Source organism: Hirundo rustica, chromosome 4 (genome assembly GCF_015227805.2).
Source record: "Hirundo rustica isolate bHirRus1 chromosome 4, bHirRus1.pri.v3, whole genome shotgun sequence".
NCBI classification, from domain to species: Eukaryota; Metazoa; Chordata; class Aves; order Passeriformes; family Hirundinidae; genus Hirundo; species Hirundo rustica.
In genome coordinates, this window is record NC_053453.1 from 70,477,039 (window position 1) to 70,500,014 (window position 22,976).

Genomic DNA, 22,976 nt, shown 5'->3' on the forward strand with positions numbered 1-22,976 from the left:
CCACTACAACCACCGTTACTTTAGGTGAATCTGAAAAAGTACTAGCAGCAGGAAGAAAAATTAGAGAAAGCAAGCTGGCCTTGGCACAGCCTAATCCCACTGAATTTTGCATGACTTGGAAATTCATACCTGAAGAGACAATGCAAAACCCACGAGCACGTCACTCATCCATTGAAAGGACAGAAAATAAAGAAATGCTTCAAATTTAATTTTAACTGCAGTGGGTGACTTCCTATGGACACAAACATCTGACAGTGAGAGAAGAGACTGTAAAACATGACTGTGAGTACTGAATGTAGCAGAAGGTTCTGGCACTTCTGAGAGCCAGAGTTTATAACCACAGGGACTCCTTGCAACCCTGAAATTCAAGAAACCATGACCAACACTTCAGAATGCCTTTTAGGTTTGGAATATCTCTTCTAAGTAGAGCTGCATATCAAAAAACAACCATCCCCTATTTTACTGACATCCTGTCCGAGCAAATAGCACAACACCTATTTTTACTGTGCAACGTCTTCATATGAGCTATTTGCTAAAAGGCTTTAGAATGGATTAAATAATAAAAATGACTAAGCTAAATAGGACTGCAAGCAGAGGAAGAAAATGGACAAAGCAGAAAAAGGTTTTCAGAGGACAACTGCAAGCAGACAGAAACTGATAGAGTAACCTTGGCTCTTATGAGGCTGGAAATAGAGAGAAATTTGCACCTGCAGTGAAAAGAAAGGGAGAAAACCACACCAGCTGCCTGGAAGTACTGTGGATACAAAAAGTGTGTTGAGAAAACACAAAGCACACAGGGAAACTGTTCTGGAAGTTCTAAAATGAATTAACATTAGCTACTGAAGGAAAAATGAGTCAAGGTGGTATGCAAAATTAGGAGTTTGTGCTATGTAGGGGGCAAAACATAATCAACTCTGTATTCCCACATGTTTTGTCTTGAGGCATATGTCAGATAAGAGTATGTAAGTCTGCTATACTGCTCTCTATTCTGATAATAGTTACACTGACAGCCTAAGGCCAAAATCTTCTCAACAGTGCAGCAGAGTTTGGCCAAAGGACATACAGTCATTGAAAGGAAAAACACAAACATTTAAAAATAAATTTCTTTGGACTTCTGTTTTCAGAACGAAGGAGAATTGGGTGTTTAACTGGCAGCAGAGCTTAAGTCTCACTGTAACATCAGAAAGATTCACTGCCACCAAAGAAAAGGTAGAGTTTCAGAATAAATTTGAGCAGAGTGCCACAGGGGATGGACCCAGACTGCAGAAACTACACACAGTCCACAGCTATTGTCTGACTTCTGACAGGACGGGGAAGATCCCACAGATCCTGTGTTATGTCACACATAGGGAGTGACTGTTGGAAGCAAAAGATGTATCAAGAAATAGGAACATTTAAACGTTGTCTCTTTGGATTGTTGCTATAAACTGGTCTTGCAATCCTAGTGGGACTTTCTCCATATCCTAGTCCAGCCCAGTGCTCCTCAAATTAATAGCACAGATTTGAAAAAAAATTTTGAAGTTAACTCTGTTGCTTAGAAAGATGACCAAGTTTTTTGCTTACATAGTTTTTCAATAGGGCATAATGGCTCTTTTCTTCATAAGAGAGACCATCTGGTTCAAATATTCCTACCAAATGTGGGCTTTACAGTTCTACCTATATCTTTTTTGTTCTGTAGAATTTTTCAGCTACTCACTTGTATTAAATTTTACTAGTATTTATACAGTAAGTTTAAATTAAGATATTTTCTAGTATGAAGTCAATGAATTGATGCCCAGGCACATAATCACTTGCAAACAATGGACACATACAGTTCCCAGCACTTCCATAAAACAAAGGTGTTTACTTTTCTGTTGATTATTTTCTGCTTAACTGCATTCAAATGAATCCATTAAAAACATGACTGCTTCACAGTAAGATGATCTTCAGCAAAAACAAACAACTGCTGTTTCCACTTCTCTTCATGGCCTTTAAAAACTGCAGTCAGCTGCACCCTGTATTCCAGGCAATTTATATATTATAAGCCTGGTCTTGATTTGTCAAGTTACTGGTTTAAATGCAGTTTTAACCCTCCTGCTTGGGGATTTAAAAATAAATAAATAAATAAATAAAATTTCTAACTTCATTACATTATTTAATGTCCCCTAACGAACCTTTGGACCTTTCAAAGTCTGATCAAAACACCAGTGGGTCACCTCAAACTTCAGCAGGTGTTTCTGTCCATTGATTTCTGCTGGGAATAATGCACCCACTCTGGTTTTCCATGGCTACAAGTATGCAAAAGTTGCTGTGTTAAGAGGCTGGTTCAATAAATCGAGGGAACTTCCATAAAAGCACGCTGCTCCTCAATTTCTCTATGGCTTTGATCCCTGACTCACCTGAAGAATGAAGACACCTTTTTTCTGTGCCCTAGACAGGACCTGCACATCAAGCAGTGGGTAAGTAATGTAAGCATGACTCACATGGATGGGACAGGAGAGGAGTTCTGGATCAGGACAAGGAGGACAAGCAGATTAGCCTAACTTGAATGCAAGATACTTGTCAGGCAGGTAGGAGAGTTACCAAAGCTGCTTCTGGCTCCACCACAGCTGATTCTCAAGCACTGCAGACACTTTTCCAGGATCTGGAATAAATAGTGCAGTAGGCAACTTCTACAGCTCTTTGATGGGTCCTGACTGATTCTTCCTCATTTGTTCCCCTTCCAAACAGCTCACAGAGCGATTCCCTGAAATGGTGCAAGCGTAAAGGTGGAACTCTGGTACAAGCCCAAAACTGCATCTGCGGAAACCGCTTCCACGTGCTACTTCTGTGATGACATTTATAATGCAATGTTTGCAACAATGCGATTTTATCATCTTATAAATATCAATTTACCATTAGGAGAGGAAGGAAAGAACGTCGGACAAATGAAAACTCACCACTGTTTCTGGTTTATTTTAACTGAACTAGTCTTGTTCAGGTAGGCCTATCTCTTACAAAAACAGCAGTTTATAGTTTAAACTGTGAAATTGTGTGCGCGTGTGTGAGTGTGTTGTAATTATGGTGCCTGCTAACAATTTCATACTGCCACACTGCACATATGGCTTCCAAGCTAGCTTTATCTGAATCTTTGTGAATCTATTCTCCATGCTATTAAACTGAGCACATTTCACATCGTTCAAAAGTAATTACACTTTTGTCTAGAGTGTAGGAGACTGCTCTCCCCAAACAATGAAATTCTCATTATTAGAGCTGGCACAGTAAAGGCACTGGTGTTCACAACACTGTGCATTGTATCATCACAATAACTTATCCTAAGCTTGATGCTCAAAGGTACCCTGGAAATTAAAATTTCTCTAAAACCACTGTGAGGTTGTGCTTTTTTTAAAAAAAATTTTATTTAAACATGCATTCTTTAGCTCATTATAATTAGAGTCCTATTTGACTTTTTAAAAAGCTATATGCATTCAGATTTCCATTCTCCCAGGAAGGTCTGAATAATAGCTAAGTGCTCCAGCCGCTTGTTGTTCTGATCCACCACCATTCATATGCTGACAACTCCAGACCAACAGGTGAAGCACAGGCCAGAATGGATGTGATAAGAGAATTCAAATGAAGCATTAAACAACTTTTATTTTGGACAAGGGGAGGAAAAGCACAAAACAATGTGTTGCTAAGTTCTTTGACCAGTGGTACTGCTATTCTTATTCCCAAGTTCCACAGGAATAACTTCATTCACCACAAAAACACAACTTCTGGTGTGAAGAAACAAAGCCACTGAACAGTTCACCATAATATTTCCTATCCATTTAAAGCACTATTGAAAATGAATTCTAAATCCCACTGAAAGTACAGGACAAATGTGGGCTACCAGGACAGTCACAGTCATCAGTTTGGAATAACTAGGGAGTGGCAAAATTACAGCTCACCAGTTTGACCTTTTGTTCAGTACCTTTTTTTTTTGTTTTTTTTTTTTTTTTTCCTTTTTTTAATCCCATCCAGCATATAGTTAAAAAGAATGGTCTGATTTAAACACACCATGCCTGCTGTATACTTTAATAAGTACTTTTAGCCTTGCCATTTCTCATTTTCAGAATTCAGCACACAGACACCATTGGTGAGATCAGTGGTCTTGAGAGTTGCAAAAGCAGGCAAATAGAGCATAAAGGCAGGCAAACAGAAACAAATAAAATAAACCTTTGCAACTTAGATGAGCTAACAGCTATCTGCACTATCCAAATACTGTAGCTTTAATAGGTTTCTTCAAAAGAGCTATTGACTGATACTGTAATCCTCAAGTGTTTCCCTGCAAAGCTTGTGGCCTGCTATGAATGTCCTAAGGGGATTCCCAGATATATTCTGGGCCAAATAATTTGTCTATTATTTTCTAATATTGTCTGAGCTTTAGTCTGATAAATGACTGTTTCTTTTCTTATTAGAAGAGTTTTCCTACTTAAAACAAGCATCTAGTTTCTTCTATAAAGAGAAACACAATTGGAAATAGAATGACCCCTGCCTTGGTTGATGTTGGTAGAGATCTCCAGAGGAGACCTTGCCCAATCCCCTTGCTCAAGCAGGACTCCTGAGAGCCAGCCAGGACCATATCCAGATGACTTTTGAGTACCTCTAAAGAGGGAGACTCCACAGCCTCCCTGTTCCTGTGCTCTGTCACAATCACACAAAAAAAAGCTTTTCCTGATGTTCACGGGGCTCCTCCATTTCGGTCTGCACCCACTGCACTAACTTCTCTCTGGATGCACTCCCAACATCCTCAGAAATATCCTCTTCATTCTGACGGGAAGATGAGCTTTGCAGATTGTTTGAAGATGTCTTTATAGGAATTTTGCCCTCCTCTCATAGAAGTTCACCCAGAATTTTGAGCTGTCTCACTAAGATGGCAGCCGTTAAAACTCAGTAAAGGGCAACAGGGTAAATTTTCAAAAGTGTAAGCTGGGAAGTGTGAAGCTCCTGGAGCTTTATCAATAAAACTGTATCGGACTGCACTCTGTGGTGCTGTGTGCACACCTGCATACACCTGGATCTGCTTCCCAGAGATGATAAAACAGCAGAACGTCAATTCAGATAGTATAAAAATGTCCTCTGCAATGTTATAAAGTGAATGCCCTTTGGGAATGATTTTTTGTCACTGCTAAGCACATAAATTGAAGTCATCTAAATGTTATCCAGTGATTTCCTTCTGATAACTACATACCACAAGAGCAGAGGGAGTGATTATGTCTATTTTACTCATTTAGACTGATCACTTCCTTCCTTCTGGAGATACATAGGCTACATCCTTTCTGAACTACCTGAGTGATGATTTTTACAACACAGTCCTCACTAAAAGAGAGATATTACCAAAATGTTACATTCATACAGACTGGCAATATTCTTAAGTATCTATGAAGACAAAACTAGACCCTCACAGCCCCTCAAACACTGCCTCAGGTAAGCCTGCACTGTGTCACTGCTACAGCAAAACTATCTAAAACACCCCATGATTCAGTTATCTTCTATTGTAAAAATACAGAACACACTGTTTTGACATAACATTAAATACAGCCTTCTTAGCAGGAAGTTACATTAGATGGTCAGCTAATGTTCTTAAAAAGTATAAATGAACAAAGAAGTTAGTTAAAATCTGTTAAAAAGCACTTAAATGTTTCAGTGAGGTGTAGCTGAAATACTCCTGCTGGGCTCCACAGAAAACACTGGTTTTTATTTCATTAGGGTCTGACTCTGCATTACTGGTGCCATCACAAGTTTATCTGACTTAAATGTTGTCAGAAACAATTCCTTACCTTCAAAACACTCTCTTAAAATAGACCAAAATGTAGCAAAGCCCATACATCAGTTACATACCCTAACACCTCACCGGCTGGAACTGTTATATTAATGAATTTCATCTCCATAAAACATAAGATAAAGGATGAGAAATCAACAAGCTCAAAAAAGATAATGACATTGTCTGACCATGAGTAATTTCTCCAATGATATTCTTTCTTCATGTAAAGTTGCAAGAACACAAACTAAAATTATGTATTCCAAACCAATGTCTGAGCTTAAGCATTAGCCCAAAAAAGGAAGGAAAATGGATCAGGATCAATGACTTATTCTGTTTAGGAGAGCAGCTTCAGTGAATATCCAGTGACTTGGTCCTATGAGAAATAATAATCCCTAAGGCTTTTTACTTAGGGCTTGTTACATATGCATAATGAGCTGTAAAGGCTTAAATGCCAGCATGGAGCTCTTGCAGGCTTTTATGAGAATACACCATCACCTATTTTGCAATGCCTTTTTAAAAGCCTTCAAATATGCAGGTCCACTTATTATCTTCACTTCTAGTGAAATTATCATTGCTCTTCTCAAAGTGGGGGACTAACAGAAAAGTTGCAGCCAATTTGTAAATAGCCAAGAGCCATGCAAGCGTGTTCACAACAGAGCTTTGTCCAAGTGCTGAGAGTCCTGGGGTTCCACTTTCCTTGCACCCTTCAACTTTTCTAAAAATGTGACAGTACTCCATGGGAAGGGCCCAAACACATAATATAATATGTAATATAATCACACATGTAATATAATCACATATGTAATATAATCCCGTAATAGTGATGGTACAATACCAGCAAGGAACATGGCATTGTTTTGCCTTCTTTAAGATACAGCCAGTTCTGGACTTCCCCTGGGCTGCTGCATGTAATAAATTAAGTGCTCAGCATCAGAGTGGAAATCCACTAGGGAAAAAGTAGTGTGTTGATTTAATTTCATAAGCGCAGTAAATTTTACTGTAGGCATCTGTGACGTGAATTACACATCAGATGTAAGTTTTTAAGTCATCTAAATTCAAAGTTTCTTTTTTTTCCACCCCTTATACAGACTTTCATGCTTTACTGTTGCACAAACTTGGCATTAGGGTGATGTTTCAGACACCACGCCAAACGTGACTCTCACTTAAGAGTGTTCCAAACCCATTTGCTGTTTGCTGAACACATACACTCCCAACTCACATCACTGCAGCTAACAAATTTTAGCACCCTAAACGCCATCAGGCAAAGGTGAGGAAAAGCCTGCACTGGTTTAGCGTTTGTAGTGGAGGGTAGAGGCAGCCCAGCTAGATCAGAGCTCACACATCACTGTGGCGTGTTCTGTACGTGTAGCTGTGCATTGTGCACCCCATAAAGAACAGATCTGGATGCCAAACTACTGCAGAGGCAGAACTCAAAGAATGGATGTAAGCACAATAGACCATAAGCAAACCTACCATTGTGTTGTGCTGAGAAGTGGGAGTCCTATGGCCACAGTTCTCTTGCGTCAGCAGAGAAACTGGCTGAAATTCCTCAGAGTGAGGCTTGTTGGGAAAACTCACATGCAAGGGAAGGTGAAAGGCTGGGAGCCCGTCACTCTCCTCTTCTCCCACTTTCTGTCTGCTTGTCACCATGGCTACCTCTCCATCTGCTTCCCCATACGGAGAGGCTGGTCGCTTGGAAGACATCCTGGAAGGAACAAAAGAGGAGAAAATAATGAAACCTCCAAATAAATCCTTAATGCCGTCATTGTGTGGTTAGGGGCCATTGTAACAGAAATGCCTTTTTTGTGCTGGCAGAGAGCAGGAAACCATCCAAATACCACTGCAAAGCATACACAATTGGGAACAATGGCCAAGCAGGTAGCAACAGAACAGTGGCTTGTTTGTTGTGAGAATAATACACTAATATAGCACTCCCTTGTATTCTGGCTTCTTAAACGTGAAAATTCACCTAAGACTGCATAATGAAATGCAATTCCTTTAAAAAAATACCCATCTAGTTTTGCATTTGCAAGGGACTCTATGAAGACAGAATGTCTCCCCATACAAGCTATTGTCAACTTAGCTTTTAAGGAATAATCACCTGCATGTCATTATCGACCACAACCGATAAAAAAAAAAATAAATAAAATAAAGTAAAATAAAACACAATACAATAAAAGAACTTGCTGGCAAGCCTAAATGTCTGCGTTTACAAAATTTCACCCATGCGAGCAACTGAGTGTTACAGTCGTGTTGCAAGGACCTTTCCAGGTTTGCAGATCTGGTATAGTTAAGCAATTAAACATTTGGACATTAATAATCTAAGCTTTTTGACAACATAAAGTCAGGGTATACTGACTAAATGAAGATCTCCTACCAAATCTTTCTATCTATACATCAAATTCTTCACATCTTTAGCTAGAGCAGAAAAGAACACCCATGAAAATGTAATTTACATCTGTAAATACAGAAAAAAGGGTACACAAGGAAGATGCATAGAGCACACATTGTAAAAACCACACAGAAATACCGACTTTAAATTTAGGCCTAAATTGTGAAGTTTTTGATAATGTCTAATAGGACGTGTTTACCTTCAACTTTTAGAAACACTGAAAGAAACTTAAATCATGGGCAAATTCAAGTATCATTCAAGCCAAGCACTACTGAAAAATCTTACAGAAGCCAGAATGCTTCCAGCTTGGTCTCCAAAATAGAGGGGGGGACAGTGAAGTCTTAAAATGCAGACAAATTCTGGGATTAATTACAACAACACTGTCCATGAAAATCAGGGTATGTCCATGGATGGCTAACCAGGGGCATCTGCAGGGAGTGGAATGAGAAGAAATCCTCCAGCCACAGCCAGAGGAAGAAATGAAAAACAGGGAAACATTTTACAGGAAAAAAGAGAAGCTATAAGCGAGGAAACTGAAGACAATTTGTATGCAAAAGTTAAAAAAAAGGGGCTGAAGTAATACTGCTCCTCCTCAAAAATCTCGTATTTATGATTCTAATTACCCCATTTTTATTTTCCACTCCCCAGTTAAAGGACTGGATTTCAAAAGCCCAGCAGCCTCTTGAACCGTGTGTGGGGCTGCTGTGAGGTGGAGCATGTCCATACGATTTGGCATATTGAGCACGGAATGGTTCTTAGCAGCAGTCAACTGGGTCTGAAAACAAACAGTGACTTTAAACAGCCCTTTGTTAAGACTTATTCTGCTTCTAATGATCTCATTTTGAGCCTTGCCTCCTGAGCCAAGTTAGATTATATATAAAAAAAAAAAAAAAAAAGGAAAAAAAAAAACCCAGAAAAACCAACAACAAAAACTCAGACAAAAAAAATCCCTAGCAGAACCTATAGGCAGCTGCACATTGCCTGTTCTGAACACCACCAATTGCCAGTGCTTAGAGAACCACTCTGTATTTTCTATTAATGTTTGACTTAGTCCAACAGACTAACGCTTCATACATCCTACCTGAATTCTGTCTTCCAGGCTTTCCCACCTACGTGTCTGCAGCAAAGCATATGCACAAAGACAGAGATCACCAGATAGACTCGTACTGGCAGTTTTCTACTAGCCCACTGAATTCAGCATTTTACAGCTACGTTTGATGTGACAGATCTCAAGCCCTTCTGCAGAAACCACAAAACTCCCCTAAAAAGTTAATGTGAATTATTCATATTTTGCATTGTACTGCGCCGAGATCGACATTTGCTATTGAATTTAAGTTTTTTCTGGTTACTCATTTTACCACTATAATAGAAGCCTGAGTTTTTATAAAAATCTCTCTGCAAATCAGCACTAAGCAGTTAGCTCAGTTTTGGCAAACAAAAAGGGAGGGACACAAGATCATTAGTCAATTATTTCACAGTAATTTTCTATACTTTAGAACACTTATATTTGATAAAATGACTGAAAATATTGTAAGCCATGCACAAAAGTCTGCACTGCAATTCACTCTGACAATAAATTATAGAGAGAGAGGATGCCTTGCTTTGTATTGATGATTTGGATTATATATTATATACTCAAACTGTGTCAAGAACTCCTACTGCTGTTAACCTAGAATAACACAGATTCTGTCACATTGCTTCACAAGGAAAGTTTGAATATCACGCTGCAATAAAGCTCTTCCCTTAACTTTATATGTGAATATATAGCTTCAGATCATCATCTTCTGCTTGTCACTGTTTCCAAGAGGGACGAAAAAATTTTCTGCAGGGAATTCATATAAACAGACAAGGAAGATAATAGAGGTGTCCACCTCCATGCACTTGCAATAACAGAGATTAATTTGCTTTTGATCTAAAATGAAAACCTATAGGTTGGATTGTAAGCCAAAATAAAGTGATAGTAGAAAGCATAGGAGAAACTTTTCCCTTTGTCTCTAAAACATCCAGTTTAAATTACAAGCCACATGCCCATCACCGCCCTAGAAGACTAAAAAATTCCGGAAATGGCTAAGTTGAGGTTTTAATGTGTGTTAGTCTTCCAAGGACACTCAAAGAAATGGATGCAAAACCTGGACACCTCGGGCATCAAATGCAATTTGTTTTTAGGCAGCTCTGTCTGTAGCCAACCTGAGTCAGACAAAAATCAGTTTCACAGAAATTTCTTACTCCTTATGAACATCTGGGAAATTTACACAAGAAAATGGAAGATTAAAATATATAAATGAACAGATCCATACCTACTTTTGGAAATGTCTTCGAAATGGATAGTAACTATCAAAGTCTATAGTAACAAGGGATCAGATCTCTGAGAGGTTCCCAAGTGGAAAACACAAAACAAGAAAAAGTCATCGATAAAGATCTTTCATTATTTCTACAGTTTTATTGATCCATTTCCCAAATTTGATATGCCCCCACATCATGCATCCTCTAACTCTCTTCTTTCCATGTGTCTTGTTTATCCTACTGATCTAATACCAGGTCTTAAGAGATTCCATATCTACAATGCAAGCAGAGTTCCCACCACAAACAATAAGGAAAGGGACACAGCCAAATTCAGAATAACAACATTATCTGAAACTGAGCTCTTTTAAACAGATCTAGACCTAATGAAGTACTGGAATTATCTCATCTTAACAAAGAACTGCAAACATCCTGGATCTGCCCTCAGTGATAACAGTCTACAGCTCACATGACTTCAAGATCTTTTCCCCAAATTTAAACTCGGAACGGTTCTTTATTACATCACTCTGAAAGAAGATTTACAGTGGAACAGGATACATCAATTTATAGATAGGATTAAAAAAAAAAAATCCCAAAACTCTAAGACATAACTCAGAAAAGTAGCAATACAGCACACCAGATTCTGCATGTAAATCTGTTGCAAATTAATTGTTTCAAGAAGAATTGCATTTTCAAACATCATTAATCATTTCTACTGAATAAAAATAGGTAAGTGGTAGTTTTTTAGAGAACCTAAATCTGCGAAGTGCTGATGCACTGGGACACAAGAATAGACACATTCCACAGAAACACTGGAATGATGAAACGTATCTCTATATTTGATTTTATCAGTTGTTTGGATGGTACTGAAGATTTGGTTCTTGTGATGAATTCAAATTTGATACTGCTCCCTGTAAAGAGACCTGTTTTCAGAAAGGCTCCTTAACATGCAGAAACTGCAGTTTAAAAAACTCAAACATTCTTTTTGCTATGTTTTCATTAAATAAATGCTTTTCCTGATAGCAAGAATGTTTCTTCAGGGATGTAAAAACTTCATTGTTCTAACTCACTCTTATCCAACAAATATTTTATGTGATTCATATCACAACGGTTTCTCCAAGTACTTCCTTACTGCCCTTCAATTTCTAACAGACTCTTCCTAGGCTTAAATTGATACCCTGTGTCTATTGATCTCAGAGTTTTTGCATTGACTTCAGCATGGTTGGATTTTCCCACTGGAGCAAGTAAGAGCTACACTACATCCACATGAATTGTTTCCTACACGTATTGTTCCATCCAGATAATTCCAGGCTGCTAAATATGACTAACCTTCTTGTTGATTTTTTCCCTGGAATTCGGTGTCTCACAAAAGTGATCTTTCCACGGCAATATATTTTTTTATTATTACTATTTTTAACAGAACCTCACTTAAGTGTCCCCTACTACATCTCCATTTGTTCACTGGTTTCAGTTCATTTCATCCATGATTGTACTCCCAAAATAATCTACAGTGGTATTCAGTACTCAAGGAGATAGTGCCCTCTAGCACACAACCTGCATCCTCTTCTGTTCGATTGTTCCTGCCACAAAATTTAATAAATTTTGTGCCATAAAATTCTAATCTTGTTACACTAAGCAAAATACCTCAGAAACATTTCAGACACCTACAAAAGCTTTTGGAGAAGGGGCTTATCCATGTCTTCAAAAGTGACACACACAGATGTGCCAGGAGAAGAAGATACGAAGCCGTAAATCTTAACTTGTTGGGAGTTAATTAAGGGATTCATCAATCATTACACAGCTCACCCCATACACACACAGGCAAAATCCCGTCAGCTGCCACAATCCACAGCAATCTACAGGTTAGAAACTCCCAAAGTCCCTCTGTTCTGACTATTTATAAATGACTTTGTATAATCTAGCATTAAGACCTGTAATTATAAAACAGCATTAAAACAGGCCTGAAAAGTTATGGATAATTATAGCTAGCACACTTTTTAAAGAAATAAAAAGCTTTTCCATTCAAACACAGGCTCTGCCTCTTTGACAGCTCCCAAGTCCACAGGATGTAGAAAGATGATTTAAATTGTATGTCAAAATTCTGACTGTGCAAGACTTTTCTTTTTTTTTTCCCCTTATCAAGAGAGGCATTGTTGTTTTCTCACCATAACCAGGCGTGACAGCGCCTGACTGGAGTCGCACAGCCAGTTTCTGAATCGGCATGAAAACATTCACCTCCTGAGTTTCTCTGGCAGCTACAAACCAAGTCTTTCTCATGGGCAGGGTTTAAATCACCCAGCCCTGGATGTCAGAGATGGGAACTGAGCGTGAGGACAAGAGGAGCACACCAGCAGCAGCGCGGAGCGTCAGCCCAGTATCAACAGCACCAGGAATTTGCTTCTGAACACGGCCCGAGTCCAAACCAAACACTAAGTGCTAAACCAGTCCAAAAACTTCAATGGGATTCTATCTGACTCTCTGCAGGGATATTTACCTCTAATTACAGTACTTGTTGGAAAGCTGCAGACTGCTCTTCCTCAGGAAATAATTACGATTACAGACAGCAGCACTACAACATGTATCTAATGTATAAGCGCGCACACACACACACGCACACACATATAGATGCATAAACACAAGCTCATACAGAACATCAGCAACGCATCTGCCTCATCCCTGATCACATTTAATGCTAATAAAAGAGTTATTGTTCCCAGGTTTACTGAAACTATGGTCTCTCATTACACACAGCCCTGGCAAGAGGTGCCAGTTAATGCTAACAACAGTCTCCATTCTGTTTTGCCCCCAAAATAATTAATTATTTATGTACACTGAATTAACTAGTACCTTTAAAAAAACCAACTCTACTCATTTTGACAAGATTACTTGTGTAATAAGGTATTACTCAACATGAGTAAGGGTGGCAGACTCCCACACACTGTCCCACTGGGAACTGCAAGCCTGACTTGTTTCTACACATACCACTAAAAACAGACTTCATTTGGCAATATCTTTGAGTCATTTACAGCCTGGCTTGGAATTCTTCACTGAAGTAATTCTGCAATTTAAAATTAAAAAAAAAAAAAAAAAAAAAAAAAAATTAAAAAAAGGCAAAACTCCATAATCTGCTAATCAGCAAAAACTGCATGAAACATGCTCTCACCTGTCACTCAAACTGAGGTGGAATAATCTGTTAATCATTACTTTCTAAGATCATATCAATCAGATATCTTTTAAAATACACCTATGCTACAAATAGGATGTGTTATTCAAAAGCGGTGTTGGTGAACAAATCAACTTTGTTAACACAAACCAAAATCCCTACAGCACAACCTGCATAATATTTCTGTGCGGTTGTCTATTATTAGAGCTGCCACAAGTAATCCTGTGGTTAAGGGCACCCAATAATTTCCATTTCACCTGGCGCACCTTATCCCTTTGGCTTTCCAGATTTCCTCTCTGTATGGGGTAACTTCAACGATTTTTAATAGTCCTCCAGTTTAGAGGACTCTGAATGTAAAACAGGAAGGGAAGATGTCATCCCCAATCCATTTTAAAGTATAGTGTAATATCAGCAGCCTGGCACATAAATCTGATATTCCACATACTGTGCAAACCGTTTTTTGAGAAAAGCTACTGCTCCAAGTTCCAGTGGTAAATGGTTTCAATTTGACAAGATTTGAATAATAAAGTTGTTTTAAGTGTCCTTCAGGAAAATGTTAACAAAATCCTTTTTGTATTAGGAAAAAAGGAAAAAAAAAAAAAGCCCCCTCAAATCGCCCCCCAAAAAACCCAAAAAAACCCACCCAAAAACCAAAAAAACCCACAAACCAAAAAGATAAACCACTTTCTAAAAATTCTGTACCATCAACTGAAATTTTATCATCTCCATTTTCTTGCACTTGCAAGGAATTTATGCACAAAAAAAAAACCACTGTAAAACCAAGTCCAGTAAAAATCCATTGTCAAAAAAAAGTTCCTGTTGAGCATTCCCAACATGTTCTACACAAAGTTTTTCAGGGACTTTTTGAAGCAGGTAACTGTGAAAGACTGTGCACGACCAAGGTTTGGCAAAATACTGTAGCCTGAAACAAACCAGCCTACAACCACAACAGATTCTGAAAGGTAATGAACATACTCCTATCTACTATATTCTATTACTGTAATGAATATTACTTTATTCTTTCATAGATCTCACACATATTTTGGATATTACTGGTGTGTGTTAAGCAGGAGCATTTAGCAATTCACCCAGAGTACGCATTCAAAATCAGCTTCAGCATGAGAACATGTGTTCAAATTATTTTTGTTTGGCACCTGTCAACTTCATCAGCCTTTTGTTTTTCACTCATCTGTATATCAACCAAAAGAGCCAAAAATCTGGTAAGACATTCATAAACCAGAAACTACAGGATGAGATTTTAGTTCCTGAAAAGCACGTTTCTAAGAGATCAAACTCCAAAACCCATGAGTTTTGAGAACTTCTTAAAACCAGAAGAGGCACGTCGTGATAACACGGTTATGGCACCGGCAACGCACAACTGTGGCGGCGCAGTGTCAGAGACGATAAGCATCTATCAGCACAAACTCTGAAACAGCAGGATGCAGTCATTGTTGATGTTTCAAGTAAACTGAGCCTGATCACTGGCTTCTTTCATGCAAAAGACTCTGCTTGGATGATTCTGAATTAAATCCACAAGCTCATTTATTTTCCAGTGCATCCTCAAATTAACTCTGGCTTCCTTTCCTTCCACACCCCCCACAGCATTTCAGAAATGGACCTCCCCCAACTCCTCAGCTCCTCATACATCCTGCTTTTTTATTAGTTATTTATTACACTTTTTATTATTATTATTTAAAATCTGTCATCACAAAAATAGCAGAGTTTTGCTTTTATTTCCATGTAAGGTTTTAGGAACTGCTCGCTGCTAAATGCACTGCCTCAATCACTGTGACATTAGGTAATCATCACTCTTCTGCTTGCTGAACTACAAAGAGGACTAGTCAAATAATTAGAGATTCCAAGCCTTGAGATTTCACTGTACAAATACTTGAAAATGACAGAGAAGTGGCCAGTCCTTCTCCAGACACTGAGTGGGAGAGCGCAAGGAATCCATACATCACAAACAGACGTGCATACCTAATTCCCACTGACTGAAATGAAGGCGAGGAGTTGAAACAGCTTTAAAATTATGACAATTATGACCGACTTACTACAAAGAAACTTGAGGAAGCATGGGCTCATTTTTAAAAGTAAGTAAATATTAAAACTTTTGCAGTTTTGGTAGCTTATTCTTCGTCATTTTGCAGTATTTGTCCAATCAAGCCGATCTAAGTTTTTCTTCAAGCATTGTTAAATGATTAATTACTTTCAGAATCAACACTAATAATAAGAATTCTCTCCCAAAAGGCACCCAGATTTCAGTATGAGGAGCCATTATTTTGACTGAGATCTTAGTAAAACATAACACAGCTTTTCCTACTCTTCCATCATGCCACTGTCTCATGTGAGTGCCAAACAGCTTCAACCCCCCTCTCCTTTCCCCTTTCCTTATTTAAATTTAAAACTCAACAAATGGTATTTTAAATATTTTCTAAGCAACATTTCATCTGCAGAGTTTGTGTGCAATCACAAACAAACTGGAAACACGGAAATTTTTAGAAGCTGGTTTTTTTTTCCCCCCCCCCCACTTCACTCTTAGTTTCCCCACCGTTAATATTCAGAATATTAACTTTATACTGCATGCGTGTTTCCCTCCTGTAAATGCACATATGATTGCACTTATGAAATAATCTTCAAGGTACTCGCTGGTGTTTACACATCTGAATTTGCAGTTTCATTCTACCTTACTATATAACTCCTGCTCCAACCATCACTTGCATCTACACTCGCACCATGTCTATCACTTTGCAAAAAAAAAAAAAAAAAAAAAAAAAAAAAAAAAAAAACACTGACCAAGGCAGTAAAGCACCCAACCACTGATAGCAGGAACTTGCATCACTGAAATATTGGGCCTCAAAATATTTAAAGTTTTGTGGGAGCAGAACTGAAGCCTCAGAAAAACCACGTGTATCTTTAAGAACCACAGACACAGTAAAATCAGTTCTGCATCTGTATGTGTGGTAGGGGGATATGGAAAAAAAAATATATACTTAAGCAGAGCAATGTCTCTAATGGATGTAAACATTTTCCTTCCAACAGGCTCCTTCCAGCTGCCCAGAATTTTCATTATTCTTTTTTGTTCACATCCACGTGCATGCTCCTCCCTTTTTGGAGGGTTTGTACATGACAGGTGCGTTCTTGGCCCAGGAACAAATAATCCTGGAGACCCCAAGAAAGAAAAATCGAACTAAGCTTGAAGATAAAATAAAAGGGAATAAATACAGTATTGCCTTTCCATATGCTAAAAAAAAAAAAGAAACCCCACAAAAAAAGTTTCAAATGTTTATAACGTATAAGCAATTTGAGGTAGGATTTTCAAAGCTGAAAAGAGATTGTTCCAAAGCCCAGATGTTGCCTTTCAGAAACTAGTGAAAATTGCTGCCTCGGAAAATTACTCTGAAATACCAATAGAGTAAAACAAAAATTGTTTAAATAAAAATAATTTTACTCAGACATTCCGATAGTCCAAAAGCGAAAATGGAATTTTTTCAAGTGCTCAGGCAGTTTTGCATTCGTATCTCCTATTGCAGATGATCCAGAGTCATGCCATCTCCGGCCCAGCAAATGAGGGATAGAACAGGAAAAATTCATGGCATAATGTGAGGATTCCTGCCCCACTAACTGTGATCACTGTACTGTGAAGTCTGCTTCAGTTATCTTAGGACTATTGTACTCTTTTCCCAGTTTTTATTCAGAAAAATGCAAGAATTAAAAATCCACATTAAAAAAATGGGTGGTGCAATCACACATATGTGCACTCGCAGTAGTTCTGTACAAGCCCCTTTCACATCTGCAATTTTCTGACTTCTGAGCATCCATGTTCCATTTCCAGCACTACTGGACACTTTTCAGAACTTGCCTGCACATGCTAAAACACTCTTCTTCATGTAGGTAAAATGGATTGACTTCAGCTGCCTGAAAGCTGATTCTTTACTTTGTTTGATTCTAAGATACAGCTGCAAAATTGCAAGAGAAAAGAAGAATCATAACCAGCTGATAATTATCCAGCTTAACAAACTAACTCTAGACACTGCTGGAGCTGCTGGGTAAGAAAAACACAGCTCTTAGTCACGTAACACAGGTTTATCGTTGCACAAACATATGCATATTTGGTAAAATATTTGGCAGGCAAGGTAAAAAACAAATCAACAAATAGGAAAATGGGAGACCATTCTCAGAATGGTCATAAGGCGCCTGAAATATTCCTTTAGAAAATTCCTTTGCAGTGGAAGGCACAGCAGCACCATGGCAAAAAGAGGTCTGCCTAAAAAAGCTTTGGAAGCTGTGGAGTGGGGCAGAGAGGAGAAAAGAAAAGCCCTGAAAGGAATATCCTTCCCTCCAAGGAGGCTGGTTGGATGCCATTCACCCTTCCATAGGTGCTCTGTCCACCTTCACGGCTGTTCAGCAGCGGCGCCCACCGAGCTCCACAAAGCCCCAGCTGTACAAACCAACCCCGCCAAAGGACACAGTTCAGGGCTGGATAAAACAGGGAGGGGTGGCTAACACGCTGACCACTGACTGAGCTCGCAAGGATAAAGAAGCCTTGATGGGGAGAAGTAATCATCCATTGTGTTTGTTTATTTTACCTCCTCCACCACATACTGGAACCTTTTTTGTTTTTTTCCGTTACCAAAACCATCCCCCACTGAGAGGCCTTTGTGATCTAAAAGGGGCAGAGCCCCTCTCTCTTAACACTGGTAAATTTATGTAGGAAGATTCATTCAAACACATCTTCAAATAAACATTTGACTCTTCCCCTACATCACACTCTCCACACACTGCCTTCAAACAGACTTAAAAATCACCATTGAAATGCTCTTGCCTACAACTGCTCTCACTGAAATGTATTGAAACAATTTAGCGGTCCAAGGAACATATTGCCATGAAGTCCATCTTCAGATGACAGCAATAGTCTTCTGAAAAAAATAAATATACATTACAGTAAAGTAAACCTGGCTGTTACTGCCATAACAAGTGGTATAATAGCTTTCTTGAAAAGACTTCTTCTATCAAAAACCCTCTGGGGATACACTTAATTATATTATAAGTGAATCTAAATCCAGATGTTCAGATCTGAAATGTATGTCACGAGTCTCACGAGGAAAATGACCACTGCATGGGAAATGAGGCATTCCAAAGGCACCAATGGCCCTCAAGAAAAGGAGGACTTTTGGATTCCTTCAGGCAGAAGAGGTGTAGGTGCTGAGCATCTCAGAAAATTAACTTATTTCTTAAACAGAAATGAACAACAAACTTCCTTACTTCCCACTTCTTTCTCTTTTTTTTTTCTTCTACGCTCCCCACTCATACACCACTTTTTGTTTTTCCGACATGAGCTACATGGATTTGGCAGAGGGAACAATCCACGCATGTAAAAATGCAGTCCATGGGCAACAGAAAACCTTATGAAGTATCTGAAGGTAACACTAGAAAGAAAATTTCTGTCTTGGAAGATGCCTACTCACTCCGTGGCATACCTGCTGCAGCCAAAGTAATTGATCAGGAATAATTACAATAAACTATAAACTAGGGCATGGAGAAAAATAAATCATGGATTCATTAGCACCATATATTAACAAACACCTCTGTACCACAGGCTAATGGTAAGTTACATCCAGCCACACTGGATATAAAACACAACAGGAAAGGTCCACTACCCTGTTTTTTTATTTGAAAAATCAAACAACTTTTGATTTGGCTAAGTTGACACCTGGCAAGTTCTAGAGCTATTGAATGAAACCTTGGAGAAAGGACTGACTGCAATACATCACAGAAATTTATTTCTCAAGTACAGCAATGGCCTTTGGCACTGAAGATTGCCAAAGAAGCACAAACACTGAAAACTATGACCAGATTGATTACTCCTGAATGCCTTCTCTGCCTCAGGATGGACTATGAAACCAGGATCAACATTAAGAATTCAGAAGACAGAAACGTCCCGTGTGACCCCATATAATTTACTGAATCTTTCTAGCTCCCAGTTTTTCTATTCTTACATAAGAGGTAAGAATGTTTAAGTGCCTTTATAAGATGCCCTGCAAGCTCAGATTTCCCTCTTTTAAAAGGAAACACTCTATTGGTGATCACTGTTTGCATCACTTACTTGTATCATTAATTTACCCGGTGGGTTTGTGTGCACTGACACTTAAGTGATGACAAAAATTAAGTTCTCTCATGAGCTACTGCATTTTGAAACTGCAAAACTAAGTTTCACAGGATCACAGATGATTCTGAGAGGGAAGGGACCCACAAGGTTCGCTGACTCCAACTCTTAAGAAAGTTCCTACAGGGAGTCCTGCCAATAGACCGTAATAATGTTGGGGTTTTTTTAGCCTAATAACTATATTTACATTAAAATCTATTCAACCCTCTTTTCTGGGCAGTAATAATTAAAACAGAAGAACCCAAGCCAACTGGAAAAAAAAAAAAAAAAAAAAAAGCCACCAAACCAACCCCCCCCCCCCCCCCCCAAATAAACAAAAATTCCTAAACACAGCATTTAGCATGAGAATGTCACTGAATCCATTTCACTGCTGTCCAGTTTCGCTGGCTGGCATTTTCAGCAGTCTGTAAACCCCTCCCTTGTAAAAGAGCTCATCAGATGTGCAAAGATTTTTACCTTCCTCCTTTATTCTCTCTCATCCTCCATCCCCATGGTTGCTTTAGAGGGGATGATCAGAAAGTGCAGCTGTTACCAAGCCTTTACACACCTAGCTGTTGATATGGCACGAATGTAAAGCACAAGGCAGATTTTAAAAGATATTAAAGTGCCAAAAACATAGTCTGCCTTGCTGTTAAGAGAATTTCAAATATTAAAATACCTACAGACCTCAGAGAATCAGACTGGGAGCCCATCTATGTCCCCAAGCACTTTCACAGCTCTATAAACCTCATCTTACTCTTCTTTCTCGTACAAAATTTATTAGCAAACATTCTATACTTGCTCTACCCTTTTCATCATCCTTAAAAGCACTTAAAAATACTAATTACTCTTCACATAGCCCTTCTCCTGTGAAGTAAATAAGGATTAATATCCCCTCTGAAGTAAATACAAATTACTAACTCTATTTTCCAGTCTGAGGATATACAGAAGGGGAACTTATGTGGTCTGCACACCACAAAGAGGAATTACTGAAGCACAGACTAAGATATAGAAGTTCTCCATCCTGTGCTCAGACCTGTCTACTTGCAAATGATACTCTTAGCCCAACTGTTCCTCTCTGCTGGCTGATGATCAAATATTTAATGCATGCCATAAAATGAAAATATGAACTCTACAGCAGTGCCTCTTATTTGTCATGCCCCATTACTTAGACAGGGTGGTAACGTGCTCACGTGACAGTTTTCAATTTTATTATAGTCTCTATTTGCTCACTCACTTAAGATGTTTAAAGAAGAGTTGTATGGATTATCAGGCAGTCTGAAAAGTTCAGTCCAGAGCTCTTCAAACATATTCATTTTCATCTTATTAGCACAAGTAAAGTAAAAGCCTTAGGCAGGTAATTTACCATGCAGTTTATCCAAAGGGACTTCTAAAGGAAAAGTCAACCTTTGTAAATTGTTGGTGATAATCTCCAAATTGATCATTAATTATCAGCTGCTCCTAAGCGTTTCTTCCATCAGTGGCACTGTGAAAATAATGCATTTCTCAGAAAATCTACCACTGTTGTCACAGCCACCTGTGTAATCAGCCCTTATTAAACCAGCAAAGTTCCAGGGCAGGTGGCTGCCTTGCTAAGCGAATTCTGCCCAGCCACTGCATTTTCCAGACAGCTTAAAAATTAGTTATCCACCAAAAGGAAGGCATTTGTTATTAATGTTATAGTTTACATTCTATACCTTCCCATGTATAGTAGCAGCTACAATGAATTTAAACCCATTCAATTGTGCTTAATAAAGAGCACGTTGTTTTGTATTGCCAAACTCAAGCTGACATACACAAACTTCATCCTTCCCTTTGAAGTTTTATGATTTTCTTCTACTGCAAGTCAATGCTTACAATCTAACAGTAAAAATTTGAAAGGGCCATTCCAGACTTTCTTGGTGAAAATGAACTCTAGAAGAAATAGAGTGCTCACCATCTCAGGGTCTCATCACAGAGAGTCAGAACAGAACCTTTTTGTACAGAAGTTTGCGTGTCAAAGTCCAATTCAGCCTTGACACAAATATTCTGACAACTCTTCTCCAGAACTGCTGAGTACACACACTAAATACAGTTTTCAGAATTTGGGGAACATCTGACATTCTCACAGTTCCTACTTTAATCCTCTTTATTGGATAGTTACAACAGCTAACTTTCCTGAAGCAGCCAGGGGTGTCACACACCTCTCACCTTAAGTGAGACAAAACACAGCTGACAACACAGCTGACAAACCATACTTCAAAAAACAACCAGGATCCCAAACAGCAAAAAACTGCAAGTCTGACAACCATTTAATTGTGTATTGTGATATCCTAGATAAATGGAAGCAAAGAATTAATATTAGAGAGAAGGTATAGGCAGGTAATGACATTTTTTTAGAAATACAGTATCTGGAAATAGTATCCAGAAAAGGCTGTATGGTTACAAAGCATATTGGTCTACTTTAGCCTGAAAGTGGTCTACAGGTAAAAACACCGTAAAGCAGAGAAATGCCACCACCATGGGTTGTAGGTATAACACAGCAGCAGCTGAAGCCTTTTACACTTGAGAATGGCAGCACTGCAATTTATCTCTCTGGTTTTGTACAAATTGAAATGCAGGCTAATTCCATAGCTGTGCAACCACATCATCTTGAAAACACACACACACACTCACACACACACACACAGAGCAAAAGAGTTTTGTCCACTTTTAAAAGGACTGACTGCTCACCGGGTTCATGACCTCTGCCCATTGGCAACAACTCCACACAGAGTCCTGATAATTCCAAAGGCAATGGGATTACAGTCACGAAGGTGGAAAAACACAACAGTACCACAGCTGAAAGATGAACCAGCCCTTAAAGACAGTTTTGCTCAGATGCTCTCAAATTCAAATAATTTAGGTTTACAGCTGCAGCACAGGAGCTTTTAAATAATACATATGAAATTTCTAGTTCAAAGGGCAGGATGACTGAAACGGAATAGAATCTTACAGGGAGATTAGACACAAATCTGGTAAAAAAGGAGGGAATAGACTTGTATTTTTATCAGTGAGACGGTGCCAGTGAATGGGCTGCTGCTCTTGCAGGAGCTTGAGCTATAAATTCTTTACTCTTGAGCAAAGAAAACAAAGGAATTCATCCAAACTATTAAGGTGTGCTTCTGTTCTGGACAGGGGTAATGTCACTAAACAGTCCTGAGCACTGCATACACTGAGAGTCACAGAACTGCCTGCTTGTCATATCCTGGGTTAA

At 38.7% G+C, this 22,976-nt stretch overlaps 1 protein-coding gene across 30 annotated transcripts in view; it reads right to left on the minus strand.

Annotated features, from left to right (window-relative positions):
* SOX5 (SRY-box transcription factor 5) overlaps positions 1-22,976 on the minus strand; it is a 504,910-nt gene that overhangs the window by 242,371 nt on the left and 239,563 nt on the right. For 24 of the 30 annotated variants that reach the window (XM_058420241.1, XM_058420243.1, XM_058420242.1 and 21 more), the window contains one exon: positions 7,238-7,469. In XM_058420241.1, the coding sequence (XP_058276224.1) occupies positions 7,238-7,469 (232 nt within the window). The remainder of the gene's footprint in view (positions 1-7,237; positions 7,470-22,976) is intronic. The other 6 variants (XM_058420258.1, XM_040062341.2, XM_058420257.1 and 3 more) reach the window with 1 other exon arrangement.